Source organism: Lissotriton vulgaris, chromosome 6 (assembly GCF_964263255.1).
Source record: "Lissotriton vulgaris chromosome 6, aLisVul1.2, whole genome shotgun sequence".
NCBI classification, from domain to species: Eukaryota; Metazoa; Chordata; class Amphibia; order Caudata; family Salamandridae; genus Lissotriton; species Lissotriton vulgaris.
The window spans coordinates 1,603,793,851-1,603,815,359 of record NC_141694.1 but is presented as its reverse complement, the minus strand read 5'-3'; the positions used below and the strand labels follow the sequence as shown (position 1 = coordinate 1,603,815,359).

At 43.1% G+C, this 21,509-nt stretch overlaps 1 protein-coding gene across 1 annotated transcript in view; it reads right to left on the bottom strand.

Moving 5' to 3' along the window:
- The window catches only part of LOC147709194 (uncharacterized), a 575,919-nt gene that overhangs the window by 472,724 nt on the left and 81,686 nt on the right, over positions 1-21,509 (bottom strand). Inside the window, exon 4 of the mRNA XM_086925447.1 lies at positions 2,259-2,381. Within this exon, the coding sequence (XP_086781573.1) occupies positions 2,259-2,381 (123 nt within the window). The remainder of the gene's footprint in view (positions 1-2,258; positions 2,382-21,509) is intronic.

The window sequence follows — 21,509 nt, the reverse complement described above, 5'->3', positions numbered from 1 at the left end:
TCCAGGAAAACAGCTGCATTGATAGGATCCTGGGGAGTTTAGGCAAAGGGCATTATGATGACATTGTGTCTGTGGTACGGAACACTCGTCAATGTCCATACAGGTGTGGTCTCTCGAATTGTAACCCACAGGGCACATGCAGGAATATGAGCCAGGCAGATTGACACACGTTGCAATGGGCTCACAATAGAGAGTGCTGTTCACACATTCATTAATGTCAACACAACTGTCAGCGGCCTTCACATATCCAGTCTCACAAAAGCATTGGTAGGATCCAAGCGTGTTAGCACACACTGCGTTTTCTGAGCAAGTCCTGTTATTGACACACTCATCCTCATCATCGCATGACGTCCCGTTGCCTAGGAACCCCGGGTGACAAGAACACCTGAAGGCGCCAGGGGTGTTGAAGCATGAAGCGTTTGCATGACATACTGTGGATGCATTGAGGCATTCATCAATGTCTCTACAATGTTCACCCTCTTCAATAAAGCCCTCCTTGCACTCACATGCGTAAAAGCCAATTGTGTTGATGCACATGGAGGATTCATTACAGTGTGATGTATTTGTGAGGCACTCATCTATGTCTACACAGACAGTTCCGTTGCTCTGAAATCCTTCATTACATTTGCACTTGTAGGAGCCTATTGTATTGACACACTCTGAGTCCTTGTGGCAAGGCAGGTTTTCAAGGGGTTGCAAGCATTCGTCTACATCGCTGCAAAATGTACCATTTCCCAAGAACCCTTTTTGACATCGGCAAAAATAGGAGCCCTGTGTGTTTACACATTGCGCATATGAGTGACAGTCTGTCACATTGAGACATTCATCCGTGTCTTGACAAGAAGTACCATTGCCTGTGTAACCCGGCCAACAGCTACACTGGTAGGAGCCAACAGTATTGAGGCATGTAGAGTTCAAAGGGCAGAGAGGAGGGGCCAAGGTACATTCATCCACCTCTGTGCAGTTTATCCCATCTCCAGTAAACCCCGTTTTGCACCTGCAGAAGAAAGAACCTTCAGTGTTTATGCAGGCGGAGTGCTGATGGCATAGAGTTTGATTCATGCACTCATCGACATCCTTGCAGGAGCCGTTGACCTCTCTGTAACCTTGATGGCACTGGCATGAAAAGGAACCTAGTGTGTTTTTGCAGGAGGAAGCATTCCCACATGTTGAGATATTAGCACATTCATCCACATCTGTGCAGTTTATTCCATTGCCCAGGAAGCCGCTGTGACACACGCATCTGTAGGACCGCTCTGTGTTGATGCACTCGGCATTGACGCTGCAGTTGTCTGTGTTTTGTTCACATTCATCGATGTCCCAGCAGTTTGTTTTGTTTCCGGTTAGGCCTTGAGAGCATGCGCAGTGGTAACCTCCATCAGTGTTTGTGCAGGTAGCCGCAGGGTGGCATCCTCCATTTTGAATTTTGCATTCATCAATGTCTATAAGTTATTACCAAAATAAGTGTCAGGCACGTTATACCACAGTCTTTAAATCTAATCTACATCAACAGTAGGCCACGACTACACACATTCGAAGGTAGAGAGAATTTCATGGAGTTAACTCAACTAAAATAGAACTATATTTAAAAGCAGAGCATGAGAAACTAAGTATCAATACGTCAAATTGCAAGAAACTGTAAATCATGGTGAAATCCTGGCCATTGCTGCCTGGCTCGCACTTTATCATATTAACAAAGTGTCAGCTGCAGCCTGCAATAGTCATTCAGTGCCTTGTATAATATATACATAAACTGAGCAGGCTTTCTGTAAAATTGAAGCAATGCATTTTTCTTTTTTTCACATTTCCTGCTTACCTTATATGTAATGTGGCATTTTGAAAAAAAATAGCTTCTAACAACTATTTTCCAAGGCTAACAAGTACTGTAGTAATAGAAGCGGTTCGATGATCCTTCTTGGTTCATGATTATCATTATTTAAAGAGAGCCAAACCCACTTAGTAAACAAAGAACTCGGGGGTCTCACACCCCAGCTGTCTTGCGTCACCCCTAAAATCCTGAATAGGGACCCTGGTATGCAAAAGTTCAAATTAGGAAAATTCATGCACTTTTCGTGCATTTATATTTATTTATAACAACTTCCAACATTTACATTGAACGTATTACCCAAATCCCTGCAAATGGCAAATTCCCTTGAGGTTTTTTTCATGCTTCGTCTGCTGATTATTTATGAATGTACATCTTTGAGAGCCTATTGCCAACAGCCAGCTAGTCAAGCAGCAGTGGGGTGTCTCCTTACCTGTACAATTCTTTCCATTTCCTGAATATCCATTCATGCAGGTGCACTGGTAGCTTCCAATGGTGTTGAGGCATGTCGCTAAGGAGTGGCATTCGTGTAGGCCTGCAGAACACTCATCGATATCTAGTGGAGATAAGTATACATCGAACAAAACAGGTCAGTAGCTTGTGATTACATTGTTTGCTTTGCATTTATATATGTATTAAGTATTTTTATTATGATTTTGCCAAACGCTAAATTATTCAAAATAGATGTAGAAGTAAAAATATAACGCAGCATTGATTCATTCTTAACATTAATGACGCTCAATGTAGGACCTCATTTCGATTTCCCCTGATTTTGGTTTGTACCTTAATCCTTTCACCTCCCCTCTGACCCCCAGAATTACCAGTATTAAGAGTGTTTGTAGCTGCCGATTGTCAGAGTAACTGGGAATTACGAGGTGGATCATGAGAATCTCCTCACAAATTAGGACTAACCCCTGGAGTTCACCCGGAGACGGTGACTTCCAGCAGCCGTAGACTCCAAGTGAAAAACAATGGGAATACAAAACTATGGCAAACTTTGGAATGTCGGCAGTAATGTGCTTCCTTACATTGGAAGCATCCCTTTGTTTTTGGGCACACATTTGGTTCCTGAATAAAGACTCCTCAATGTCAGTTTGAAAAAGTAATCTTCTTTTATTTCATTCAATTTTTCTCGTTTCTTAGAAATTCATTTCATTCCATTTAGTTTCTTTCATTTGTTTTCTTGGCATTGTCACAAGTTTAGCATTATACACATTTTATATGGTGTTGCAAAGTAGAAATTGTAATTTGTAAGGTAAGAAGATCCAGTAGTCGTAGGTATTCTTGGAAGGGTGTTTATTAATTAAAAGCTGGTAAATAGGTAAATAGGAAGGTAATAAGGAGGAAGGAAGGTGGCCCCACCGGGAGCAGCATCCAGCTGCTCAGCCCACTCAATCAAACTGACCACACATTCAAACCATGCACACAGGAACATTCCAATGACATCACACACACAGGCTGAGCAGCAGGGAAGAGATGATCAGGATATAACACATCTCCCTCTTTTAAAACAATGAAAACAAAAGAGGGTAAGTGAAACTAAACACAGTATGTCCTGATGATAACAAAATCAGGATTTCAAGAAAAAACAGTCAACATAGAAAATGAATAACTGTAGATAATTATCATGAAATAAACAGTCAACAAAAAAAATGAATAACTGTAAATAATATCAAGAAATAGCAATATATCATCATAAAAGATGAGGAGAGGAATAATATCTTCTCGCACAAAACCAGATATCTCTCCACTAGTCCATTACCTTGTGGTTCATACAGAGCTGTGGTACAATGCTTAATTCCATACGTCCTCAAAAATTCTGACATAAGTGAGGACTTGAACTGTACCCCATTATCTGATACAATACATTCAGGAGAACCTTCTCTGGAAAAAATCTCTTTTAAAAATAGAATTACACTTTCAGTATTTGGATGAGATACAAGTTTGACCTCAGGCCACTTTGAGTGATAGTCCACAGCAACAATGGCAAACCTACATTCTTGTGGTAAGAAATTGAACGGACCAGCGATATCAATCCCTAACTTTTGCCATGGATGATCTGGCCACTTCACAGGAACTAAAGGTGCCGGATCACACTTACACGACTTATCACTCTCAATGCATTCAGGACACTCCCTGACAAACTTATCCACTAATCTATCAACTCCTGGCCACCAGAAACTAGACCTGATCAGTCTTTTCATAGAAGACATTCCCATATGACATTCATGACTCATTTGTAAAATAACACCTCTTACAGCCAACGGAGGAATACATTTTCCAGCTCTGAACAAAAGATCTCCCTCAATGGCCAATTCATCAGCAACGTTGTAGAATGGTGTAATCTCAGCAGGAATACACTCTTTGGAAGGCCATCCCAACCTTACATAGTCCCTGACCTTACACAGCAAATCATCCTCATTCATACCTTTCATCCACATGTCCTCTGATATAACCTTGTATTTTTCTATAAACATTTCAGAAATACTGGTTACCACCTCTGTATCTTCTTCAACCCCAGAGTTTGTACATGGCAATCTAGACAAACAGTCTGCAGTTACATTTAGCTTCCCAGGTACGTATTCAATGTCAAAACTATATTCTTGCAAACGTGACATCAATCTTGCAATGCGAGCTGTGGCATTTAACCCTCCACCAGGTGAGAGAATGCTCACCAATGGTTTGTGATCAGTGCGTATTAGAAATCTTGCACCCCAAATGTAATTCCGGAAATGCTCAACGCCCCATACACATCCTAACAACTCCTTTTCTATGACAGCATACCGTCTTTCAGTTTGGTTCAAAGATCTGGATGCAAACGCAACGTTCCAATCTTCCTTTCCAGAAAGTTGTGAAAGTACACAACCTAACCCATAAAGGCTGGCATCTACTGTCAATATGCAAAGTTTATTCAAACAAAATGGCCTTAAAGTAGGTGCTGACACCATATCGAGTTTGACACTTTCGAAAGCATCTTGCTGTTTAGATCCCCACAAAAACTCTACCTCCTTCCTTGTCAACTCCCTTAACGGCTCCATCTTGGTCGCAAAGTTTGCAATAAACTTACTGTAATATTCACACAGTCCTAGGAACGACAACAACTTGTCCTTACAATCTGGTGCAGGAGCCTTTAAAATAGCATCTACCAAAGATCTTTTTGGAGCAACACCATTACCAGAGATTGTGTGTCCCAAATATTCTATAGTTTTTTGAAATAACTTACACTTCTTACTCTTAATAGTAAGTCCAAACTTATCTAACATCTTGCACACATTCCTCAGATGCTCCATGTGTGTCTCATCATTTTTGGAGAAAACCAAAATATCATCTTGGAAGCACTTCACGTACTCACTCATGTCCTTAAATATATGGTACATAGATCTCTGAAAAACAGAGGCTGCCGACGCCAAACCGAACGGCATACGTTTAAACTGGAACAAACCCTGGGGTGTGATAAAAGCAGTGAGATGGCGTGACTCCTCTGCTAACACAACCTGATGATACGCCGATCTCAAGTCCAACGTGGAAAATATAATGCCACCTCCTAGCATACTCACAACTTCGTTGATATTGGGCAGGGGATGACAGTCTACCACTATGTTTGCATTGAGTGCTCTCAAATCTATGCACAACCTCAAAGATTTGTCAGGTTTGCGTGCCAAAACCATTGGCGAAACCCATTCGGATGACTCTATTTCTTCTATGACATCATTTTTTAACATGTCATTAAGTGCGTCACTTAATTCTTCTCTAACATTAAGTGGTACTGGCCTAAGTTTTTGTACAACTGGCATAGCTCGTTGTTTAAGCTTGATGACATGAGTGAAACCACTTAATTTACCTAATTTGTCTGAAAACACACTAGGAAACTCATCCGACAAAGTCTTCCAAACATTACTCTCCTCTACTGATCTGATACTATCTTCTGACATATCACAATCATATGACACCATGACCGGATCTTTGTTGCGTGGATTCAACGTAATGTGAAGTCTGAATTGATCCCGCCACCCCAAAACATTCACTCCCTTCACAACCACATACAGTTTGATATATGCAGATTGATCTTTAAAATAAATCATGGAGGCAATATATCCTATAAAATCAATACTGGATCCATTAAAACCTTTTGCCATAACATCGGGAGGACACAATTCACTTTTAGAAATTATGTTCTTGTACATTTCATCAAAATACTTTTCAGTTATGATGGTCCAAGGAGACCACGCTACCCAAAACACACTTAAATAAAGTATAAGGAACAAAGCGCATAACACCTAATGCATGGGGTACATGGCTACCTAACGACTCTCTGTAAAAGTGAACACCTCTAACTAAATAGAGCACTTGCGTGGTTCAGGAAAATAAAACATGAATAAACAGAATTGAGGACTCTGCAGCCTCATATAATTTCATCACAAAGAAATGGAGCACCTCAAACCATGAGCACGTATGTGACTCCGCAACATATGCATCATAAAATTCCAAACTGGAGAACTAAACTTCAGAAAATACAGGAGCGCCTCAAACCATGAGCACGTATGTGGCTCCGCAGAATATGCAAACTACAAATCAAAAAAAAATACACACTAGCATTGGACTCCTCAAAGTTCAAGAAAATACACACTAACATTGAACTCCTCAAAGTTCAAGCAATAAATGTAGACTGTAGACTCTTCGCAGTAAAATGTGAACTCCTCAAAGTTCAAGCAATAAATGTAGACTCTTCGCAGTAAAATGTGAACTCCTCTATCTAAAATAGAGCACTATTAAATAAGTGGTTCATCAAAAATCAGCATATATGAATATCAACAACTAACTGAACACCTCAAATAAATTGAGCACAAATGTGGTTCATTTCCATAAATAAATTCTAACATTGCCACAACTCAGCATAGTAAAACCTGACCATAAAATCGACCTTTAAAGCAAACAGTATAAATAAATTAATTCATCAATTTCAGCATATAACAGTTCCATGTAGTAAAAGTAAATAAGTAAATCACTCAGAACACAAATAAACTAATTCATCAATTTCAGCACATAACAGTTCCATAAATCACTCAGAACACTACATGTACATCAATATATATATAAATAGCGACTGATGGAAAATAAGAAACTAAAATAATAAAAGTAGTCACCGTTGATCATATTTGTAAGGAGGGAGTCGTTCACCGAATTCACTGCAAACAACTGCAACAGCCTCCACATAACACGTTGTCAAAAATCCATGTAATCCCAAGATAAATATGTCGCTGGCAAGGTAAACACAGTCTTCGAATTGAGGGCAGAAACTAATATCCAAAATCGCTGGAAAACTGTGTTGAAATGCAGCTCAGCTGAGCTGTTCTGTGTAAATACTCCCTTCTCAGAGCCACTCCGATGTGAAGAAAAATGATGAACCATTACGTGCAGGTAATCTTGAAAGGCACACACACGCAGCGTTGTAAACGGATGACGTTATGACGCTGACTAATCACCGAATCCCACTGCAGGATTCCAGTGCGTCATCAGTCAAAACAGACAGGCCCAGCGTGAAGAGCTCCTGCTCCAACGAACTTTCACCAGCCCAGATTCAAAGAATCACAGTGCGAGTACAGGACCAGTCCAATTGCCAAGGTAAGTTTTAAAGGCAAAACAGTTTCTATTTAGTTAAAATCGCTTTGAAAATCGTCAAAGCTGGTAAATAAAATCTGGTAAATAGGTAAATAGGAAGGTAATAAGGAGGAAGGAAGGTGGCCCCACCGGGAGCAGTATCCAGCTGCTCAGCCCACTCAATCAAACTGACCACACATTCAAACCATGCACACAGGAACATTCCAATGACATCACACACACAGGCTGAGCAGCAGGAAAGAGATGATCAGGATATAACACATGGTTCCAGCTCCGATGCATTTCGGGCTATTTGCCCTCCTTCCGGGAGCTTGTCTACAACAAGACATAAAACACAAAGGATATAGCTTCTGTATGCTAATAGTAAAAAAATATGGCAATACAATAATACATTTATAGTGACACATTCTTATGTGACCCCAAGTGATGTTTCTATCGTGCATGTGATTCAATGGTGAAGTGAAAAAAGTGAAAAAAGTAAAAGAAAGAGTTACGTGGACTCACGTTATGCCGAAATGTGATACGATGCGCTGTAACGAAAAACCGGTAATGAATATATAAAGTTCTTTATGAAACAACAGTGCCAATCATTGCATGGCATTCCTGTCGAGTAAATCAAGGTAAGCTTACTTGAAAACGCCAAAGATTACGCGCTCTTCGGTTCGGTATCGGTTGTGACTCACGTTTGTTTGCGGCAGTCTGTGTCAATAAAGTACACGCTGCCGCGATATTGGTGAGTTTAAAGACCTCGTGTGGATGACGGACTATGTGACGCGCATGTAAGTAGGCGGCCATATTGGAATGCTCAAAAAAGCATAGCGAAAAGTGGTAAAACGTGGCGTGCATGGGATCGTACCTGAAGGTGTAAGGAAATAAGAGTAATCTAAATTCACTATGTAGAATGTGACATGGATTCACATTAAAAGATAACATAATACAATGAATCTAAACATATCGATTCCGTATGTATATAGATATATAGCAATGCAGCAAGGGAACTCACCTCAAGTGCCCGAAGGGCTGACTACTTATGTGGTATCAGAGGTAACAAGTAAATTCCAATTGATCATTTAAACCGTATGGTTTTATAGAGTTCAATTTAAAGATCCAAACATTCTCCCTTTGTAGGAGATATTTGTTATTGTCTCTGCCTTCTTTTTTGGTGATGGTTTCTAGAATTAGAAACTTGAGTTGTGAGATATGGTGTTTGAGTTCATTGAAGTGGACTGCAACAGAAGATTTTTCATTATGGGTTCTGATGTTTGATTTATGTTCATTAATGCGGGTCTTTATTTTTCTCTCAGTTTTTCCAATGTACACTTTTCCGCATGGATATTTTAGGAGGTATATAACATTTGATGTATCACACGTGGCTGTGGTTTTTTATTTGATGTTGACCCCTTTCATTGGGTGGGTTATAGTACTCCCTTTGATTATATTATTGCAATTGTTGCAGTTCATGCATACTCTTGTGCTTCGATTTTCTTTTATACATGGTGTACTGTTATTTAACATTTCTCCCAAGTTTTTATTTCTGGAATATGCAAATATTGGTGATCGGGTAAATGAGGTCTGGAAGTCAGGTTCCATGCTGAGTATTGGCCAATGTTTCAAGATGATCTTTTTAAATGCTGGACTTAATGTAGAATATTTGGAGACTATTAATAGTCTAGTATGTTGTGTCTTTTCTGTGTTCTTTAGTAAGTTTGTTCTGGGGATTAAAGATAAGCGTTGTTTGGCTTGCTCCACAATGTTTTTTGGATAACCTCTCATTTAAAATCTTTGGCCCATTTCTTCGATCCTTGTGACTGTTTTAATTTCATTAGATGTTATTCTTTTTGCTCGTACCATTTGGGAGAACGGTAGGTGATGTTTGAGAGATGTTTGGTCAAAACTAGAGTAATGTAAAGTGTTGTTCCTGTCCGTTTTGTTTTCTAAATTAGTCAGTCTCCAGGTTCATACCTTTCAGGGTGATTTCCACATCTAAGAATTTTCTTTTTTCTTTTTGTATCTCCCATGCAAATTGGATTCTGTTGTCAATCTCATTCAAAGCGGTTAATGCCTCATGTAGCTTCTCTTTAGTGTTGTTCCACAGTATAAAAACATCATCGATGTATCTCACTAGGAGTTTGGCATTATTTTTCCATATGGGGTTTGAATAGATGTGCGTATCTTCATATTGCTTCATATAGATGTTTGCATATATTGGTGCAGCGCAATTCCCCATAGATGTTCCAGAGAGTTGAAGGTACCATTCATTTTTATACTCAAAATAACTTTGGTAGAAGGTAAAAAAACACTAATTCCTACAATAATTTCTGCATGGAAGGTTCTATGTCGGAGTTTAAAATTGCCAGTTCCATAGCTTCAATGCCTCCCGCGTGCGGGACTGAAGTGTATATTGATTTTATATCAGCAGTGCACATTACCGCCCTGCCTTGGCCCTTTGATGATGATTGGTATTGCGGGCGTTAGACGGACCTCTGTTGGCGTGAGAGAACACTTAGTTAAGTATTCGTGGGTAGCGCCCACTTCTTTGTTTTGTTTCTTGATTTGTTATTCGTCTGTTGCAATAGCCGAAGCCAAGGGGTGAGTATAGTTGTGCTGTGTTTATTGCTTTACCCCCTTGATGTTTGTGAGCAGACTAGTGCATTAAGAGATGCCTGGCCTTAGCAAGTTTAGGAAGCTTTGTTGTTGCATTAGGGATTCCCGGCTGGAGGACTTTTGTCCAATTCCTCCGGTTGGAACTCCCACTTATGAGCTCTATTCAAAACATGGTGTTGGCCCCATTGCCTTTAATGAAACTTGGATCCGATACACAAAGAAAGATGGTGTTCTGCAGTGGCCACAAAATGGTATCTTTGAGCCTGATATCTTAGACAATCTAGAAGCAATTCTGTTCAAAAGAAAAGCCCCGCCGGCAATGTTTAACTCTTTCCGCCTTTGGCGTAAGGAAGCTAAACAGAGAGAAATTAAACAGGCAAAAAGAGATAAGAAAGCGCAAGGTATGACGATCATACAGGCTTCCCAGCAGTTTAAAGATAATTAGACTGATCAGGCGATTGAAGTCTCAGAAAGACAACATATAGAATATAGATAGATGTTACCCTGTGTTGCCTACTCCCCCACAGAGTAAGGACCCTGACGAAGATCCTTTAATGTCCCATTTGTTGAGATTGCCTCCGCCCTATGCACCAGGTGCTAATGCACCCCCATTGTTACCACTTGCTCAGCTACCTGTTGTTCAGCCTGTTGGTCCGGCTCTTCTACAATTGCCCCTTCCAGTATTGCCACCTCCGCCTCCTTTTCCCCCAACTTCCGTACCTCAGTCTCCTTTACCTTCGGTTCCTCTTGTAACTATTAGCCCTTCTCCTGCTGTGCTTAATACCATGTCTCCCGTTTTACTGTCAAATTCTCCCAGAGTTCGTAGACGATTAGTTGATACTGTCTCTGGTCTTTTCTCCCCTTTCTTTGAGTCTTTTAACATGTCTCCTGCTTTTTCTCGAAGGCAATCTCGTAGTCAACTCCCAGGTTCCGATGAACGAGTTATGTTGGACTCTCTTGCTCAGAAATGGATAATGAGTGGTACACAGTATAGTGTGCCCGATATTCTGATCACCTTTCTCCAGTGGAATGCCCCCACGCAGAGATATGCTTTTAATGTTATGTGTGATACTCTTGTTAAAGGATGGGAGGATATGGATTTGGGTTCAACTCCTCAGGGTTTGTTAGACGTACAGGCTAAATTTGATAAAGGACTTATTGTGGGTTCCGAAGTTGAGGATGCCGTAAGGACACTTGTCACTTTCAGGTCTTTATTTTCTTCTCAGGCTTTTCTTGACTCTGATCCTACAGTGGAAATGAAGCATTATCCTATGAGAGAAGTTCCCCCGATATGGAGACCAGAGGTTCCACAGGCAGGCATTGTTCCAGCTATCCCTTCTCATTTCCAGCGTATATGGGTACACGTCCCTTGGAAATGATCAGAGGTTCTAGCGCTTAAACAGTCTTTACCGGACCCTCGTAAAAATCCTGCTGGGTATTATAAAGAGCTGTCCCAGACTGTTGGTGCGTGTATTATGAATTTGGCCGATATTGATATGCTGATCGGAAATGTAGTCCCACAAGCGTTATGGGCTCGGATTCGTAGGGAGGATCATAACCAAGCTTTAGGCGGTAATTGGGCTGCTATAACTGCCGCGGATGCAGCACAAGTAGGTGGTGCTAAACCGGATGATATGATTACACAATTGCCTGGTAGGATCATCACTTTAATGAAAACTATGATGCCTGCCTTACGTGTTAATTGGGATAAGCTTGCTGCATGTAAACAGAAGAAGGATGAGAGTGTCTCCGATTTCTTTACCCGTTTTGAGGAGACGTTCATCGACCATAGTGGTCAAGATATGAGTACTGAGGGTGGACAGCGATTATTCGTGGATAAATTTGTATTTAATTTACTTCCAGAATTATCCCATAAATTGAAGGATTCCGAACGTTCGTGGGCTGTTTCTTCGTCTGCTCAGATATTAGCCACTGCTCAGTATTATGAGAATAGGGATATGGAGGAAAAGGATAAACTTGAGAAAAAGACTAAAGAATTCAAAATGAAGGTTCTTTTGCAACAGGCTTATCCCCCTCGTTTTACCCAGGGCCAATTTCAAAAACCTCGACAATTTCAAAGGTTGTTACAGAAGCCTGAACCTTTTGTTCCGCGTCCTTTGCTAGGTCCTAATCAATGTGCCTATTGTAAGGAGGAAGGTCATTTTAAGAATAATTGTCCGGTTTTATTGCAGCGTAATGGTGGATTGTCCGGACCACGAGGTTGTGGTGGTTCTCAATTACCACCCAGAGGTAGAGGGCGAGGTGCGTTGTCTTAGGGACAGCGTTCCTTTCCCCCTCAGAATTCTATGAATTATTTTGATCAACAGAATACTCAGTCTGCACAATATTACAATGACGATTATTGTGTTGAAGGTGAGAATGAGGATTTTCTCACTAGCTAGGACAGCCATGTGAAAAGCAAGGGAGTCGTATCAGCTCCAGTGGATCAGAATGGGCCTTATATTAATGTTGTTGCATTGGGCATTTCAGAACCTTTTCTTTTGGATACTGGTGCAATGAGAAGTTCTATCATTCACTCCATACTCCCTGGGGCACCTTTGTCTGGCTTAACAAATGTTTCTGTAGGATTCTCTGGCGCCCCAGTTAGCGTCCTTTGCCTATTTCCATTGGTCCTTATGATTTGGAGGCCCCACTCATTTTAAAGACTTGTTGCGGCGAGAATTTGCTGGGTTTGGATTTATTGAAACGTCAGCATGCAACATTGTATTGTTCCCGCTCTGGTGTACATCTTACTTTAGGTAAGAAGTTGGTTTCTCCTATGTATTTATCTGAGGACCAACTCCCACCCGAATTACATTCACTTCCTGCTACGCTTTGGGCTACGGGTCCGAATGATGTTGGTTTGCTCCAAATTCCACCTTATGTGGTTACTATCAAGCCGAATGTTAAATTACCACGCATTCCCCAGTACAAGATTTCTAGTTGATGGTGAAAGATTTTTGTTGGCTATTATTTACGATCTAGTTCAGAAGGGTGTGGTTGAAGAAACAAGAGGAAATGTTTGCAATAGTCCTGTTCTCCCTGTTCTTAAACGCACTGATCCTTCTCAGCCTCGTGTATATCGTTTTGTGATTGATCTTCGGGAGGTCAACAAAATTGTTGTTCCCCAGTTTCCTATTGTCCCAGATATCACTGCCTTGCTTACGATGATACCTGCTTCTGCTGCCTGCTTTTCAGTTATTGATCTCAAAAATGCTTTCTTCAGCATCCCTATTGCTGAGGAGAGTAGGGATATTTGTGGCTTCTCTCTCGGAGGCCGAAGTTTCCGATTCAAACGCACACCTCAAGGCTATTGTGAGAGTCCCTCCATTTATAGCCAGGCTTTGAAATCTCAACTTGATGCTTTTACCTTGCCCCCGGGTGCTACTCTTATTCAGTACGTGGACAATTTGTTAGTTGCTGCTGATTCAGAGGAGATCTGTAAGAATGTGACTGTTTCACTTTTGCGTCATTTGTCTGACCTACACCACAAGGTGTCCCCTTCTAAACTACCATATTGCCGCCAAGAGGTTACATATTTAGGTCATCTCTTGTCAAAGGAGGGAAGACGAGTGACCCCAGAACGTATTCAAGCAATCGCACAAATGTCTGTACCATCCACACAAAGGGAGGTGCGTGCCTTTCTGGGCATTACCTCTTATTGTAGACAGTGGATTCCAAAATGTTTCTTTGTTGGCTAAACCGTTGCTGGCACTTACTCTGAAAGACACACCCCAACCCCTCCCTTGGACTGACGAATGTCAGAAGAGTTTTTCTGACTTACGTACTGCCTTGTGCTCTGCCCCCGTGTTAGGTACTCCAGATTACAGTAAACCTTTCACACTCTATGTGCATTAAAGAGAAGGTTGTGCATTGTCAGTTTTAACGCAACAATTTGGAGACAAACAGCGGCCATGTGCCTAGTTTTCGGCTACATTGGATCTGGTAGCCAAGGCACTTCCTAGTTGTCTCAGAGCTACAGCAGATGCATTGATCTCCATTCGCCAATCTGCTGGATTGGCACCGGATAACACTCTTGTTGTTATGGTACCACATGCAGTGGATACTCTTCTGAACAGAACGAAAACACAACATCTCACGAGTGCCCGTTTGTCTGGGTACGAGCTGACACTCTTAGCTAGTCATATACACATCAAGCGATGTAATACTTTGAATCCAGCAAGACTGTTACCTATTCCAGAAGAGAAGGACACCCAAAACAGCATGATTGTTTTCTCCGTACAGAGGAGGAAACAAAAGGCAGAATAGACTTGAAAGATACACCACTCGTGGATCCGGATGGGATCCTATGGGTGGATGGGTCTTGTTTCAAGCTTCCTAATGGTGAGACGACTTCAGCCTATGCTGTTACCACTTTGTACACGATAGTGGAGACAGCACGCATTTCACAGAATTCAGCCCAAGCAGCTGAGTTGGTTGCACTGACTTGTGTGTTGGGAAAGAGAGTGACTGTTTATACCGATAGCCAATACGCCTTTGGTGTGGCTCATAGTTTTGGTCGCTTGTGGAAGGAAAGAGGATTCTTTACTTCCCATGGGACTAAGATACAGCATGGTCAGTTGGTGACTGACCTTCTTGAATCACTTGCTTTGCCTACCCAAATAGCGATAGTGAAGTGTAGTGCACACAAAGGGATTACTGATAATGTGGGTCGCGGGAATGCTTTTGCAGATGAGGTAGCGAAGGAAACAGCGAGGGATGCTACAAGTCGCATGTATGTTGCAGGCCCCGCAAGATGGGTCAGAGAAGGAGGAATGTGTGAGGACACAATAGAAAGTATGAGAATGATTCAAGAAGAGGCTACAGAGAAGGAATTGAGTACGTGGAGAGAAAGTACGGGAATGTTGGACGCAACAGGGTGTTGGACGGAATTGTCAGAACACCAGCGTTGGCTGTTACCAGACGCCTATGTACTGCCTGTAGTTACTATGGCGCATGGTCCAGCCCATATCAGTGCAAAAGGGATATGCAAACTTCTGGCTCCAGTATGGCAGAATGAAGGAATCCCTAAATGTGCGGAAAATGTGGTGAAACATTGTGTTGTTTGTTTGACGCATAATCCAGGAAAGGGAAACCCAACTCCGGCAGATCATTTTGCTCCCCCTATGTACCCTTTTGAGGTATTACAAATTGATTACATACATATGGAACGTTGTAATAATCTTAAGTATGTTCTGGTGGTGGTGTGTGCCTTTTCCAGATGGATAGAGGCCTACCCCCTAAAGGACAATATTGCTCTGTCCACTGCCAAAGTCCTCTGGAAGGAATTCTTCCTGAGGTTTGGTTTGCCGCGAGTTGTCTGGAGTGACAATGGAAGTGAATTTGTAGGCCAAATTATGCAGAAGGTATGTACGGGTCTTGGTATTAGGCATAAATTCCATGTGGCAAACCACTCTCAGTCAGCAGGTTTGGTAGAGTGCTATAATGGTACCCTCAAGCTCAAACTGGCAAAGATTCAGGCCAGCACGGGTCTTGCTTGGCCTGATGCCTTGCCTTTGGCACTTTTATCCACAAGAACGGTTGTGCACTCTCGTTTAGGACTTAGTCCATATGAGGTCATTTTTGGGCGCCCAGCTAACGTCTGGAGAGTCCCTCGACCTAAAAAGTACTCCGATATTCCGTATCCTATGTTGATTGACTACTTACATGATCTCACCACTAAATTACGTGTTCTTCATCAACAGGTTCAAAACGCTTTGCCGGAGGCCTCCACAGACCCAGGTCATTCCATCCAACCTGGCGACTGGGTCTGTCTGAAGAATTGTCAGAGGAAAAAGAATTTGGAACCTTGTTGGGGGCCGCCTCAGCAAGTTCTTTTGACAACACGTACAGCAGTGAAAGTTGTCGAAAGAAGAATTGGATCCATGGCGTGCACTGCAAAAGGGTACCTTTGCCTTTGCCTTTTGACCAGTGGGTCCGCAGGGGTATAAGTGATAGTGAGGGTGAAAGGGTCCCTCGGTTGGTACCTTTCAGTAGCGCAGGTCTGGATCGGGCAAGGTCTGAGAAAGAAGACGACGACGTGTTGAAGAAGCTGTACCACCACATTTGCGATTGAATACAATGAACCCAGAGACTTTGTTTCGAGATCAAACGGTACCTGATAGGACCCGGTACAACCTACGATCTAGGTTGTCCGAGAACAATTGAACTCTTTTCCTATTTTCTGTTTGTGGTTACACTTTTTGAGAGACATTCTTTTTTGTTATCCATCGAGTTGCAGGGTCACAGTAGGAGTCTTAGGTTGTGACCTGAGTCATGACATAGGTCTGCAGGACTTGCAGTGTCATAGGACGGCTAATAACCACAACTTAGTGATCAAGGAAGATTACCGTGAGCAACGCTTTAGAGAATGGATATTAAAGTAGAAAAGAATGATAAAAAAACAGAAAAGTAAATATAAGAAATTGTTGTTTAGCCCGTGTGGCATAACCTTATGCATTTAAATATGTTTGTGTATTCTATTGGCTTGTGTGGGTTGGATTGCTCACACTATACAGCAAGCACCTGTTTGTGTCTATGTCTTTTTCTACTACTGCCTCCCCGCATCAGTTCTATACACTGCCAGAGCACGAGCAAATTAGGAGAACAGAATACTTCAATAATTCATTCATCCAGCTGTTACACCAGCATCAGCTGGTAGTTAATACTACTGACTGTTGGGTTTGTGGACTCATGCCCCATAACACGGAGAAGTGGATGCCATATCTAGTCCTTCCGTTTTCCTATGAAGGTTCCGCTTGGGCTTATCTAGCCATGTTTTCTAATGCATACAAGAACCAATTACGATATCTTCCTGATGGTCCATATGCTGGCGGAGTAGATTTTAGTCATAGTGCTTTGATAAAGGGGTAGTGACTATGGCTAAAATTGCTGATATTGATAAGATTCCCGTTGATGAGAAACAAGCGTATGATGGTTGGAACGTGACTCGTTACGTCACTAGCCTCACAAATAAGGCTAGACGAAGGAGATCCCCACCAATTTGGACTGTACATCATCGAGGTAACTTATGTCTGCAGATAAGTGGTCCAAATATTAAAAAGCAACATGAAAAGAGTGTTTGTTCTCATACATACATTTATTCACCCCAGATTTCTTCACCGTTAGTGCCATCTCAAGGCACATATTTTGTCTGTCATGATAGAGCCTACACGTGGCTTCCCACCTTTTTTTCGGGAACGTGTTATGTGGCTTTTCTTCTCCCTCCGACATACACTGCTCCTTCGGGTCATCACAGAAAAAGATATGGTAGAGGTGGTATTGATTCCGGAGACACGGCTGGGCAAGAGGGAGGAAACTTTATCAAAGGGTTTCTTCCTTTCTGGGGCCCAATGGCCAATAGCAAAAACATTAGACAGTTAGTTTGTGTTGTTGAGGCTACAATAAATGTGACTTCTGGAGCCTTGAGTAATCTAACAGCTGAACTTCAGGCGGACCGCCTTATGACTTTGCAGAACCGGATGGTTGTAGACATTGTTGTCACAGATCGTGTAGGAGTCTGTAAATTGATCGGGTCTAGTTGCTGCATCTATATTCCTGATAATGCCCCTACTGTATACCAAGCCATCTCTAAACTGCACGTAATTTCCCAGTCTATTCACCAGGACACAGGAGATTGGTCTGTGATGAGATGGTTTTGGGGACTACTGTCTACATGGGGATGGAAGGTGTTAACTTTCCTTGGAATGATTTTGGCCATCATTTTTTCTTTTTGTCTTTGTTTACAGTGTGGCCCTGCCATCTGCGGTCTTTGTGCCACTATGTGTGTCCCAAGGCCTGTGTCACAGAAAACAGAGAACATTAATATGATGTTGCAGCAACAGCTCGACGACCTCATGACTATTGACATCGACTCAGATTAACTTGAGTCTTTTGTGTTTTGCCTGAGTAATGGCAAAAGGAGGGGCTGAGGTTCTTCGGTTTCCGACTTCGTCCCGTATTTGGCCGCCATTTTGTGTTCCGTCGCCATTTTGTGTTGCCCTCACTCAGGCAGCACGGCGAACGGAGTGTTTTTGCCTTTTCTAGCTGCTACGTGTCTCTTCTGTTAAAAAGTAACCCTGCTATATAAGATTGTGCGCCACGGATTGAAGTGGCAGTCTCCTAAGAATATACCCAGTACTTCTTGGACAACTGTGCTCAGCTGCAGCTAATAAACCTGGTTTTCTGCGCCCAACTGAGTGTCTCGTGTCTCTGTCCGATAAGGCAGGTGAACTCGGAGATTTTAGGCGTGCCCTGCACCGCCAGGCCAATAAGGTCCGGTTCTCCAAGAGCATGCATGAACTGCAACAATTGCAATAATATAATCAAAGGGAGTACTATAACCCACCCTATGAAAGGGTTCAACATCAAATTAAAAATCCACAGCCACGTGTGATACAGCAAATGTTATATACCTCCTAAAATGTCCCTGCGGAAAAGTGTACGTTGGAAAAACTGATTCAAAAATAAAGACCCGCATTGATGAACATAAATCAAACATCAGAACTCATAATGAAAAATCTTCTGTTGCAGTCCACTTCAATGAACTCAAACACAATATCTCACAACTCAAGTTTCTAATTCTAGAAACCATCACCAAAAAAAAAGGCAGAGACAATAACAAATATCTCCTACAAAGGGAGAATTTTTGAATCTATGAATTGAACTCTATGAAACCATATGGTTTAAATGATCGATTGGAATTTACTTGTTACCTCTGATACCACATATGTAGTCAGCCCTTCTGGCACTTGATGTGAGTTCCCTTGCTGCATTGGTATATATCTATAAACATAAGTTCAAGTTCAAGTTCAAAATTTGTATAGCGCACTACTCACCCAGAGGGTCTCAAGGCTCTTGAGGGAGGAGGGGTGCTTTACTTATCGAATATCCAAGTTTTTAGTTGTTTTCTGAAGGAGAGGTGGTTCTGTGTAAGGCGGAGGTGGGTGGGGAGAGAATTCCAGATCTTAGCCGCTAAGTAGGAGAAGGACCTTCCACCCATGGTGGATCTTTGGATGCGTGGGACTGAGGCGAGGGCTAGATTGAACGATCGAAGTTGGCGGGTGGGGGTGTAAAAGGACAGGCGCGTGTTGAGGTATTCGGGTCCTAGGTCGTAGAGGGCTTTGTGTGCGTGGGTGAGGAGACGGAATGTTATTCTCTTGTTGACGGGGGGCCAGTGGAGGTCTTTCAGGTGTCCGGAAATGTGAGCTCTGCGGGGGATGTCTAGGATGAGTCTGGCTGAAGCGTTTTGGATGCGTTGGAGTTTTTTCTGTAGTTTGGTTGTGCTTCCAGCGTAAAGAGTGTTTCCGTAGTCCAGTCGGCTTGTGACCAGTGCATGGGTGACCGTCTTTCTTGTTTCGGTGGGGATCCAACAGAAGATTTTTGTGAGCATACGTAGGATGTTGAAGCATGATGATGAGACGGAGTTGACTTGTCTGGTCATTGAGAGGGAGGAGTCGAGGATGAAGCCCAGGTTACGTGCATGGTCCGTTGGTTTGGGTGCGTTTCCCAAGGCCGGTGGCCACCATAAGTCGTCCCAGGCGGAGGGGGATGATCCTAAGATGAGGACTTCCGTTTTGTCCGAGTTCAGTTTTAAACGGCTGTTCTTCTTCCACTCGGCTACTTCTTTCATCCCTTCATGTAGGTTGGTTTTGGCGGTGTTTGGGTCTTTGGTGAGGGAGAGGATCAGCTGGGTGTCGTCTGCGTAGGAGATGATGTTGAGGTTGTGTTGGTGCGTGATGGATGCGAGGGGACTCATGTAAACGTTGAAGAGGGTGGGACTGAGTGATGATCCTTGTGGTACGCCGCAGATGACTTCGGTGGCTTCTGATCTAAAAAGGGGGAGGCAGACTCTCTGGGTTCTTCCGGCGAGGAACGAGATGATCCAGTCCAATGCTTTTCCTTGTATTCCGACATTGCTGAGGCGTTGTATAAGGGTGCTATGACAGACTGTGTCGAAGGCCGCGGAGAGGTCAAGTAAGATGAGGGCAGTTGTTTCCCCGTTGTCCAGTAGGGCTCGAATGTCGTCTGTTGCTGCGATGAGGGCGGTCTCGGTGCTGTGTTTGGCTCGGAAGCCGGACTGTGAAGGGTCGAGGGATTTGTTGGATTCGATGAAGGCGGCTAGCTGGCTGCTGACGGCTTTCTCAATTACTTTGGCACGGAATGGGAGGAGTGAAATGGGGCGGTAGTTCTTAAGTTCAGTGGGGTCTGCTGTGGGTTTCTTCAGGAGGGCACTGAGTTCGGCATGTTTCCAGCTTTCCGGGAAGGTAGCGGAGTTGAGGGAGCAGTTGATGACGTCTCGGAGATGGGGTGCGATAATGGAGTCTACTTTGTTGAAGATGTGGTGGGGACATGGGTCAGTTGGCGATCCTGAGTGGATGGAGTTCATCAGGTGGATGGTGTCTTCAGTGGTGATTGGGTTCCAAGCGCAAAGGTTAATGGAAGGGGGTTTTAGTTCGGAGGTGGGTGGGGTGGATTGGTCGCCGAAGCTGTAATGTATGTCAGCAATTTTGTTGTGGAAGAACGAGGCTAGAGAGTTGCAGGGGTCTTGGGATGGAGTGATGTCGTTGGTGCCGGCGGTGGGGTTGGTAAACTCTTTGACAATGTTGAATAGTTCTTTGCTGTTGTGGGCGTTGTTGTCGAGTCGGTCCTTGAATGCTGATTTCTTGGTGGATCGGATCAGTTGGTGGTGTTTGCGGGTGGCGTTCTTGAATGTGTCCAGGTTGTCAGTGGTTGGGTTTTTTCGCCAGGCTTTTTCGAGGGTGCGACAGATCTTCTTGGAGTTCTTGAGGTCGTCATTGAACCAGGGGGCTTTTTTGCTGACTTGCTTGATTTAAAGGTTTTTCAAGGGTGCTAATTCGTCAGCGCTGTGGGTGATCCATTGTGTGAGGTTGGTGGCTGCTTGGTTTGGGTCCGATGATTTGGCTGGGGGGTTTTGTTGAAGCGATGAGAAGAGCTGGTCGGTGGTAAGTTTGTTCCAGTTTCTGCGGGGAATTGGTTGTGGGTGGTTGTGGGTCGTAGTCTTTTTGTAGTTGAAGTGAACGCAGCTATGATCCGTTCAATGGAGATCTGTTGTGTGATTGAAGGAGATGTGCTTGCTGGAGGTGAAGATTGGGTCGAGCGTGTGTCCGGCATAGTGGGTGGGGGTGTCAACGAGTTGTTTGAGTCCGAGATTGGTGAGGTTGTCCAGAAGGGTGGTGGTGTTGCTGTCGTTGTTCTTTTCCAGTTGGAAGTTGAGGTCTCCAGGTAGAATGTAGTCCTTGGAGGGGAGGGCGTGTGGGCTGATGAAGTCAGTGATGTCTTCGCTGAGTTGTGTGCGGGGTCCTGGTGGCCTGTAGATGAGGGTGCCTCTGAGTGTGGTCCTGGGGTCGGTGTGGATCTGGAAGTGAAGGTGTTCGGCGTCTGTTAGGTTACCGTCGGAACTAGTCGTGATGCAGATGGTATTCTTATGGACAATGGCGAT